This window comes from Myxine glutinosa, chromosome 12, assembly GCF_964187855.1.
Source record: "Myxine glutinosa chromosome 12, kmMyxGlut1.1, whole genome shotgun sequence".
Taxonomy (NCBI): domain Eukaryota; kingdom Metazoa; phylum Chordata; class Myxini; order Myxiniformes; family Myxinidae; genus Myxine; species Myxine glutinosa.
The window spans coordinates 33,322,220-33,333,247 of NC_136272.1; the positions used below are offsets into that span (position 1 = coordinate 33,322,220).

At 56.2% G+C, this 11,028-nt stretch overlaps 1 protein-coding gene across 4 annotated transcripts in view; it reads right to left on the reverse strand.

Moving 5' to 3' along the window:
* The window catches only part of LOC137437983 (thioredoxin domain-containing protein 6), a 108,408-nt gene extending 99,214 nt beyond the window's left edge, over positions 1-9,194 (reverse strand). For 2 of the 4 annotated variants that reach the window (XM_068132792.2, XM_068132791.2), the window contains exons 1-2: positions 8,977-9,192; positions 5,029-5,086 (exon numbers count right to left, since the gene is read on the reverse strand). In XM_068132792.2, coding sequence (XP_067988893.2) covers positions 5,029-5,086; positions 8,977-9,006 — 88 coding nt within the window. In that variant the 5' untranslated portion in view covers positions 9,007-9,192. Of the gene's footprint in view, positions 1-5,028; positions 5,087-8,976 lie in introns of all 4 variants that reach the window. The other 2 variants (XR_010986626.2, XM_068132794.2) reach the window with 2 other exon arrangements.
* Between the last annotated feature and the right edge of the window lie 1,834 nt (positions 9,195-11,028).

Sequence of the window (11,028 nt, forward strand, 5' to 3'; positions counted from 1 at the left end):
GTGCGATACGGGAGCGCAGGTGAGTGTCGTTCCTGCCGATACGTCCGACAAGCACACCGCGGGCCGAGGTCCCGCGCTGCTTGCGGCCAATGGTACGTCTATACGCACGTACGGAAAACGCTGTCTCTCCCTGCGGTTCGGAGGTCAGGTTTTCCGTTGGTCGTTCAATTTGGCCGACGTGCCCATGGCACTGCTCGGCGCGGACTTCTTATGTGCTAATGGATTACTGATCGATGTAAAGCGCAGAAGGCTTGTCCAGGCTGAGACGTTCAGCTCGCTCGCGTGTGCGCTGCCCGGCTCATTGAGCAGCTCACAGAGCGGCTCATCGAGCGGCTTGCTGAGCGGTTCCGTTCCGGCCAGGTTCATCTGTACGCTTCCGGCAGCGGACGAATTCGCCCGCCTCCTCGCGGGTTTTCCGGCCCTCACGCGGCCGACCTTCTCGGCGGGGACCGTCAAGCACGGGGTGGAACACCACATACCTACCGCCGGGCAACCGGTCTACGCCCGGGCACGTCGCCTCGAGCCGACGAAGCTCGCCGTAGCTAAAGCGGAGTTCGCTACGCTGGAGCGGCTCGGCATCGTGCGGCGCTCCGAGAGCGCGTGGGCGTCCCCGCTCCACATCGTGCCCAAGCCCGGCGGGGGATGGCGACCGTGCGGGGACTACCGGTGCCTCAACGACGCCACCACCCCCGACCGCTACCCCGTCCCCCACATTCAGGACTTCTCCGCCCGGTTGGCGAATATGTCCTTCTTTTCAAAGGTGGACCTCGTGCGCGGCTACCATCAGGTCCCTGTCAGGCCGGAGGACATCCCGAAGACGGCTGTCATCACGCCATTCGGGCTTTTCGAATTTCTTTGGATGCCCTTCGGTTTGAAAAATGCGGCTCAGGCGTTCCAGCGCCTCATGGACAGCGTCTTGCGCGGCTTGGATTTTTTGTACGTCTACCTGGACGACATCCTCGTCGCCAGCGCGTCCCGCGAAGAGCACCTACACCATCTCCGCACGCTCTTCGAACGTCTGGGCCAGCACGGCCTGATCGTGAACCCCGCCAAGTGCCGGTTCGGTGTTGCTGAAATCGACTTTTTGGGGCACCGCATCACCAGGCACGGGGCCGTCCCCCTACCGGCCAAGGTGGAGGCAGTGAAGGGGTTTCCGCGCCCCCGCACGATCAAGGGGCTCCAGGAGTTCCTGGGCATGGTAAACTTTTACCATCGGTTCCTGCCCCGCATCGCCCAGCTCCTGCGCCCCTTACACGAGGCCCTTCGAGGGAAGCCGGGCAAAGGTGACGTTACCTGGACCGAGCAGATGGACACGGCGTTCTCGGGCGCGAAGCTCGCCTTGGCCAACAACACCATGCTCGCGCACCCGGCGCTCAATGCACCGTTCGCCCTCACCTCCGACGCCTCGGACTACGCGGTGGGCGCGGTGTACGAGCAATGGGTGCATGGAGCTTGGCAACCGCTGGCGTTCTTCAGCCGGCAGCTTCGCCCGCCCGAACGCCGTTACAGCACCTTCGACCGTGAGTTGCTTGGGCTTCACCTGGCGGTCAGGCACTTCCGCCATCTGCTCGAGGGCCATGCGTTCACGGCCTTCGTCGACCACAAGCCGCTGGTTTTAGCGATGGGCAAGGTCGCCAAGCCGTGGTCGGCCGTGGTCGGCCCGGCAACAGCGTCACCTCACGGCCGTGTCCGAGTACACGACGGACATCCGGCACGTCGCGGGAAAGGACAACCCGGTGGCCGATTGCCTTTCCCGGGCCGTCGCCCATGCAGTCCACCTTGGCATCGACTATGCCCGGATGGCAGCGGACCAGGCCGCCGACCCCGGGGTCCAGGCCCTGCGGACTGCCGTCACGGGCCTCCGCGTCACCGAGGTGCCCTTCGACGGCGCGGGCACGGCCCTCGTTTGCGACGTCTCCCTCGGGCGGCCTCGCCCCATCGTGCCCGCAGGCTGGCAGCGCCAGGTTTTTGACGCCATCCACGGCCTGTCCCACCCGGGCACGAGGGCCTCCCAGCGGTTGGTCGCCGACAAGTTTGTCTGGCATGGCCTCCGGAAGGCCGTCCGCGGCTGGACCAGGACGTGCCTCGCGTGCCAGCACGCAAAGGTGCACCGACACACCCAGGCCCCCTTGGCCCCGTTTACGGTGCTGGAACGTCGGTTCGACCACGTTCACGTGCACCTGGTGGGACCTCTGCCCCCCTCGCGGGGTTTCACCCATGTCCTCACCATGGTGGACCGCACCACCCGGTGGCCGGAGGCCGTGCCTTTGGCGGCGACAGACGTCGCGCAGGCGTTCATCGCCACCCGGTTCGGCACCCCCTCGGACATCTCGTCCGACCGCGGCCCCCAGTTCACCTCGGAGTTCTGGGCTGCGGTCGCGCGGGGGCTCGGGGTCCAGCTGCACCGAACCACGGCCTACCACCCCCAGGCCAACGGCCTGTGCGAGCGATTCCACCGCTCGTTGAAGGCCGCGCTCCGGGCCACCCTCCGCGACGGCGGCTGGGTCGACAGGCTCCCCTGGGTCCTGCTGGGCCTCCGGACGGCACCCAAGGAGGACCTGCGCGCATCCGCGGCGGAGTTGGTCTTTGGACAACCACTGCGGGTGCCGGGCGAGTTCCTCCCTGACCCCACGGCACCTTGGTCCACGGCGCAGGAGCGTTCTGCGCTGCAGGAGACCGCCCGGAGGTTCGCCCCGGTGCCGACGGCGCATCACGGGCACCCTCCTACACACGTCACCCCGGAGCTTCGCACCGCGGAGTACGTCTTCGTCCGGCACGACGCCCACCGGACACCACTGCGGCCCCCGTACGACGGGCCTTTCCGCGTGCTGGAGACCGGGGTGAAACATTTCACCCTGGACATCGGCGGCACTCCTGACCGGGTCTCCATAGACCGCTTCAAGCCGGCCCACCTCGACGTGGACCACCCACCGCCGGTGGCTCGGCCCCCGCGTCGGGGCCGCCCCCCTGCGGGCGGACCCCCGGCACCGCCCAGCCCCGCAGGCACGCCGCCCCCCGGTCCGGCACCCATCCCGGGTACAGCCGGGGGCATCCCACCTGGCATCCCTGCACCCCGGACGCCGCCGGTCGCCAGAGGGCGCTTCGGCCGGGTCATCCGTTTGCCCCGCAAACTGGCCCTCCAGGTGCGCGGGAATTCTGGGGGGGCGCGTGTGGCGGCCACGAAAGCCCACTGGCGTGGTGACATCATTCCGCGCACCAAGTGGGCGGCGGCCACGCCCTTGGGGTAGGCGTGGCCTCAGGATATACACCGGGCGCGCAGCCCGGAGCGCGCCAGTGCTACAGTGACCTCTTTGGAATAAAGAACTATAAACTTACCGCGTTGTCCGCTTCCTCCTTGGTAGCAAGTCACGCGCGTAGTACCGCGTGCTTCAACACCATCAATCACACCATCCTCCTCACCCGACTTGAAACCACCTTTAACATTACCGGCAGTGCCCTCTCTTGGATCAAATCATACCTCTCTGACAGACACCAGTTCATCTCCATCAATAACTGCAAATCCCCCACTGCTCCCCTCCCCCAAGGTGTCCCCCAAGGTTCAGTTCTTGGCCCCCTCCTCTTCATCCTGTACCTGTCCCCCCTTGGTCACTTAATCCACTGTCATGGTCTCCAATTCCACTGCTTCGCCGATGACATCCAGCGTTTCATCTCCATCAAGTCCATCTCCACCGCCACCCACTCTATCCTGACAAACTGCATCACTGAAATAAAATCCTGGCTTCAAATCAACTTCCTCAAACTTAACTATGATAAATCTGAAATAATCATCATTGGCCCAAAAACGCTCACCAAATCCACCCATAACTTTGTCCTCAACATCGACGGTTTCCCAGTATCCACCTCTCCTCACATCCGGAATCTTGGCATCATCTTTGACCAAACCCTCTCCTTCGACAAATACACTAAACACATCACAAAGACAGCCTTCTTTCACCTGAAAAACATCGCCCGTCTCCGTCCATCCCTCTCCTCCACGGCTGCAGAAATCCTCATCCACGCCTTCATCACCTCCCGTCTGGACTACTGCAACAGCCTCCTCTATGGTTCACCCTCAATAATCATCAATAAACTCCAATACATTCAGAACTACGCTGCCCGTCTACTCACCCATTCCCGGACCCGTGACCGCATCACCCCTGTCCTTTACAAGCTTCACTGGCTCCCCATCCCCCAGAGAATCCAGTACAAAATCCTCCTCTTGACCTACAAAGCCCTCCATAACCTGGCCCCATCCTACCTTACTGACCTCCTCTCCAGACACACTCCCACCCGCAACCTCCGCTCTGCTGGTACCAACCTCCTGACCCCCCCCCCCCCCCCCATCCGGACCAAATTCAGATCCTGGGGGGACAGGGCCTTCTCCATCGCTGCTCCCACCCTCTGGAACTCACTACCTCACACCATCAGAGACTCCTCCTCACTCACCACATTCAAAACATCACTCAAGACCCACCTGTTCAACACTGCATTCAACATTTAACCCACAGCATTTAACCCCTGACTATCTCTTCTCCTTCTCCCTCCTTTTGCTTTGATTATTTACCGATTGATTTTTGTCTTTTTGCACTTGTTTTTTGTACTCTGTCAAAGCGTCTTTGGGCTTCTTGAAAAGCGCTATATAAAATAAATGTATTATTATTATTATTGTACTCCCATTTTATTTTTCTGCGGGAGTAAAATATATATTTCTGGCCTCATACATTTGTTTTTCAGGGTGTTTCTTCCCCTCACCCATTCCTCTACCAAGTATCCCTCTGCTGTGTTCATTTACCATGCTGTTGGTGTGTTTCCCTCCTTCCTACTGAGTTTAGAATGTATTTATGGCTTCGCTTATTTATGACTTGATAATCTTGGTGAACAATCTGCTTCATGCTTTACCAATGTCGAAACAATGCAAACTCGATCAGGTGACCCAACTTGTATAAAATATAACATTAATCTAAATATGATCACCCATTGTGAGACATCTCTTAATGTTGTTGCCTTCTCACGTATAAGCCCACCTACCTGTGAGCCCTGGCAGTTCCATTATTTCGTCCCATTCCTCTCGACTTGAGACAATCGTCTTGAAAGGAAAACACAACAAACAGCAACAAAAACTCAGTTGTTGTACAATCTAACAATACACAGCAATCAATAACACTCACTTACAATTGACACATTTCACTTTTTCTTTACAATAAACTTTAAGTATGTAACAACAAAATGGACAAATAACCTTTGAAAAAGCAAATACTGTATCCAGGGTCGGCGTCATGGGGGGGCATTCGCGGGCCATGCCCCCCCAAATGAGTTATTGTGCCCCCCCCCCCCACCCGCAGACCAAGCCTTTGGCGCCAAACTTTGCGTTTTATTAATTAATTTATATTTATCATATTAAAAGTGAAAATCTTTTTGCTAAATGAAATGAAATAAAAACAAAAATAAGAAAAGAAAAACACACACCCTGTTGGTCATATTTGCATCAGGTCACATTTGAGGAAGTGGTGTGCTCATTGACGAGGAGTTTAATGAGGTGTGGGACATGGCCACGGCTGCCAGCGCATCACTGAGACCCGCGATCCCCAAACGGAGACGCAAAGCGAACACGAATATGGATGAGTATGTCGTTATGGGAACTACAGGACACAGGGATGATGACGAAAAAACAGAACTTCAGAGACTGCACCACAACACCATTGATTCAGTGCTTGGAGAGATGGATCACAGATTCAGCGAGTGGAACTCACACTTGGCGAGTGCACTTGTTGCACTGAATCCAGAAAGTGATACATTTCTTAATGTAAAGACTGTGAAGCATATTATGGACCTGTCACGATCGCCTATAATTGAGACAGACTACGAAGTTGCTAAACAGTTTTTCAGCTCACAAAAACAATCACAGCCAATCGAGGGGGATTGGACGACACAGCACATCCTCTCGGAGTACCGCACACATCTGATCGGAATGCCCAGTGTACTGACTGCTTTCAAACATGCCTCAACATTTGGCGCCTCCACAGCAATGTGCGAGAATTCATTCTCCACTCTGAGAAACGTATTTTCGGACCACAGACACGCAATGCTCCACAAAAGAAAGGCCCAGTTGGTTCAGCTAGCGTTTCAGAGGGACTTAACCCGAAAATGCACAACTGAGTGGAAGGACACCATTCTTAGGAGGTTCAGCACCCACACTCGCCGCCTGCAACTCTTCTGAAGATAAGCCATGCGTTTCATTCACTTTATGATGCCAGCCTTGGCTTTCATGATTATTACGCAAAATGTTGAATGATTTTTGCGTCTGTCTGCATTTATTCGGTAAGAGTGGAGAAAAATAGTCTATCTCAAATGATGGTCCAATGACGCGCACAGTGCAGTGAGTGAAAGAGTGAAAGAGTGAGAGACAGAGACGTGGCTTGCACGTAGGCTTTATTTTGTGCAGTGTGGGGGCACAGTGGTGTGTGAGAGAGTGAGAGAGTGAGAGAGTGAGAGAGTGAGAGAGCGAGAGAGCGAGAGAGAGAGAGCGAGAGAGCGAGAGAGCGAGAGAGAGAGCGAGAGCGAGAGAGCGAGAGAGCGAGAGTGAGAGAGCGAGAGAGCGAGAGAGCAAGAGAGCGAGAGAGAGAGAGAGCGAGAGAGCGAGAGAGCGAGAGTGAGAGAGCGAGAGAGCGAGAGAGCGAGAGAGCGAGAGAGCGAGAGAGCGAGAGACAGAGACGTGGCTTGCACGTAGGCTATATTTTGTGCAGTGTGGGGGCACAGTGGTGTGTGTGTGTGTGTGTATGTGTGTGTGAGGAGTGAGAGAGAGGAGTGAGAGAGAGGAGAGAGAGAGAGGAGAGAGGAGAGAGAGGAGAGAGAGGAGAGAGAGGAGAGAGAGGAGAGAGAGGACAGAGACGAGAGAGAGGAGAGAGAGGAGAGAGAGGAGAGAGAGGACAGAGAGGACAGAGACGAGAGAGAGGAGAGAGGAGAGAGAGGAGAGAGAGGAGAGAGAGAGGAGAGAGGGGAGAGAGAGGGGAGAGAGGGGGGGAGAGAGGGGGGGAGAGAGGGGAGAGAGAGGGGAGAGAGAGGGGAGAGAGAGGGGAGGGAGAGAGAGAGAGAGAGAGAGAGAGAGAGTTACCCCCTGCGGTTACCCTAATGCCCCCCGATTAGATTTGTTCTGACGCCGACTCTGACTATATCTGCAAGTGGATTCCGACCGAGGCTTAATGGTCACCTTTAAAGATGCCATGGTGCATCCAAAATAGCAGGTGAATGTGTGCCGGTACCCTGAACAAATTTATAATTCCTGCACTGGATTTGAGCCTGGAGGGCAATGGCAATCCACATTTCCCATTAAACTTATTTAGAAATCTCATTAGGAAATTTAGAAATGGCATATCTTACTCGGTAGTGGAATGGTTGGAGCGTCCGCTCTGAGTCTGGGACACTGTACTCGGTGGTGGAATGGGTGGAGTGTCTGCTCTGAGTCTGGGACACTGTACTCGGTGGTGGAATGGGTGCGGTGTCTGCTCTGAGTCTGGGACACTGTACTCGGTGGTGGAATGGGTGGAGTGTCTGCTCTGAGTCTGGGACACTGTACTCGGTGGTGGAATGGGTGGAGTGTCTGCTCTGAGTCTGGGACACTGTAATTGGTGGTGGAATGGGTGGAGTGTCTGCTCTGAGTCTGGGACACTGTACTTGGTGGTGGAATGGGTGCGGTGTCTGCTCTGAGTCTGGGACACTGTACTTGGTGGTGGAATGGGTGGAGTGTCTGCTCTGAGTCTGGGACACTGTACTTGGGAGTGAAATGGGTGGGGTGTCTGCACCACGCCCAGACCTAAGCGTAAGCCAACCACGCCTAGACTTGAGCGTCGGCCAACCACGCCCAGACTTGAGCGTCGGCCAACCACGCCCAGACTTGAGCGTCGGCCAACCACGCCCAGACTTGAGCGTCGGCCAACCACGCCCAGACTAGAGCGTCGGCCAACCACGCCCAGACTAGAGCGTCGGCCAACCACGCCCAGACTAGAGCGTCGGCCAACCACGCCCAGACTAGAGCGTCGGCCAACCACGCCCAGACTAGGGCGTCGGCCAACCACGCCCAGACTAGGGCGTCGGCCAACCACGCCCAGACTAGGGCGTCGGCCAACCACGCCCAGACTAGGGCGTCGGCCAACCACGCCCAGACTAGGGCGTCGGCCAACCACGCCCAGACTAGGGCGTTGGCCAACCACGCCCAGACTAGGGCGTCGGCCAACCATGCCCAGACTAGGGTGTCGACCAACCACGCCGACTAGGGCATCGGCCAACCACACCCAGACTAGATCGTCGGGCCAACCACGCCCAGAATATAGCGTCGGCCATCCAAGCCCTGACTCGAGCCTCGACCCAACCACGCCCAGACTAGAGTGTTCGGCCATTAGACTGGAGGCTACGACTCGTACTACCACTGCCAATACCACCAAAAGTTGTGTTTTCATGAAACGATAGAAAAGCTGCTGTGCAACAAGAAAACAAGATTTTAGTGAACTCAGTGGAGGCTATACGCCTACACCATGATGAGTGTGGTAAAAAGGATGCTTCGATGTAAACCCGTATACGACGCGGTTCTGTGGTAAAAAGGATGCTTCGATGTAAACCCCGTATACGACGCGGTTCTGTGGTAAAAAGGGATGCTTCGATGTAAACCCCGTATGCGACGCGGTTCTGTGGTAAAAAGGGATGCTTCGATATAAACCCCGTATACGACGCGGTTCTGTGGTAAAAAGGATGCTTCGATGTAAACCCCGTATACGACGCGGTTCTGTGGTAAAAAGGGATGCTTCGATGTAAACCCCGTATGCGACGCGGTTCTGTGATAAAAAGGGATGCTTCGATGTAAACCCCGTATGCGACGCGGTTCTGTGGTAAAAAGGATGCTTCGATGTAAACTCGGTACACGACGTCGAATCGTTTATGAAGTTTACGTAAACGCCGCATGCACATCGGCCTTGCAATCCTCACCTGGAGCTGTGCTTCCTTTTTCTTCGCCATGCCAACGCAGCGCACATGTCAACGCGGCAAATCTTCTTCGAACGGAGGGTCCTCTTCTTCCTCCTCGTAATCCTCAAGTCGCTCTTCCCTCGAAAGTTTCCCCCACCCTCGATCAGTTAGCGCGAGCTCATAGTCCTTTAAAATTCTCCATTTTTATTCAGATCTCAAAGCGAATGTGGTCTCGGACTCGAGGTAGACTGACACAAATTAAATGTTTATTTTTGGTTACCTAATATTAATAAGTTACTTTTGACGTTGACACTGCACGATGAGGAAAGACCCTGTATAAGAAAGATAAATAAATAATAAATGCACGAATTAAACGAGAGCTGACGGTAAACGTCTTTCACTCAATTTGAACTGAGGAAATTTCTTGCTGAAGTTTCCTCCAAGCAGATGAACAACAAGGGTGGAGGGGTCGGGAGGTTATGATTTAAGTGACGAAGAATTTAAAAGTTTACAAAACAGTATTATTAAAGTGACAAGGAAAAAAAACACACGTTCCAGGCTCTATCTTATTTTTATTTAAACAATTACAGCATTCCAACTCTAATGCTACGGTTCTAAAATTTAAAAACAGTTATTTTATATATATATATATATATAAAGCGCGGCGTTACGCGTGCTGCTTGCGAGCAAGGAGGAAGCGGACAAGCGGTAACTTATAAGCGTCTTTATTTCAGGAGCTCACTGTAACACTGGCGCGCGCGCTCCGGGCTGCGCGCCCGGTGTATATCATGAGGCCACGCCTACCCCTCGGGCGTGGCCACCGCCCACTTGGTGCGCGGAATGATGTCACCACGCCAGTGGGCTTTTGTGTCCGCCACACGCGCCCCCCCAGAATTCCCGCGCACCTGGAGGGCCAGTTTGCGGGGCAGACGAATGACCCGGCCGAAGCGCCCCCTGGCGATCGGCGGCGTCCGGGGTGCAGGGATGCCAGGTGGGATGCCCCTGGCTGCCCCTGGGATGGGTGTAGGACCGGGGTGCGGCGTGGCGGCGGGGCTGGGCGGTGCCGGGGGTCCGCCCGCAGGGGGGCGGCCCCGACGTGGGGGTCGGGCCACTGGCGGTGGATGGTCCATGTCGAGGTGGGCCGGCTTGAGGCGGTCTACCGAAACGCGGTCAGGAGTACCGCCGATGTCCAGGGTGAAGTGCTTCGCCCCGGTCTCCAGCACGCGGAAAGGCCCGTCGTACGGGGGCCGCAGTGGTGTCCGGTGGGCATCGTGGCGGACGAAGACGTACTCCGCCGTGCGAAGCTCCGGGGCGACGTGCGTCGGTGGGTGCCCGTGGCATGCCGTTGGCACCGGGGCGAACCTCTGGGCGGTCTCTTGCAGAGCGGAGCGCTGCTGTGCCGCGGACCATGGTGCCGTGGAGTCGGGGAGGAACTCGCCCGGCACCCGCAGCGGTTGCCCGAAGACCAACTCCGCCGCGGATGCGCGCAGGTCCTCCTTGGGTGCCGTCCGGAGGCCCAGCAGGACCCAGGGGAGCCTGTCGACCCAGCCGCCGTCGCGTTCTTTACCAAACTCCGCAAGCCGTTCGTCTTGGACCAAACCATTTCATGTAAATAGAGGGGGGGGATTGTCACCGTACTCGCAAGCCGTTCGCTTTGGACCAAACCATTTCATGTAAATAGAGGGGGGGGATTGTCACCGTACTCGCAAGCCGTTCGCTTTGGACCAAACCATTTCATGTAAATAGAGGGGGGGGGATATAATTTTAGATATATATATAGTACGGGCATGCCCTAGTCTATCTATAATTCCAGTAATCTCTGTATGTCTGTATGTCTGTGACCGCTGTTTCTCGACAACCACGGGTCCGATATACTTTAAACTTGCCAGGTATATTGCTGGGGACCCGAGGATGTGCCTTTTCAAGGTTTCATATTAATCGGAGAAGTAGTTACCGAGCTATGTCCAAAAAACGATTCAACCAATCAGAGAGCAGCGAGCTATCACGTGTGCCGAACGTGGCGAACAGACTCTGCCTCGGACGGCACATTTGAGAGCGTATTCATTTATTTCA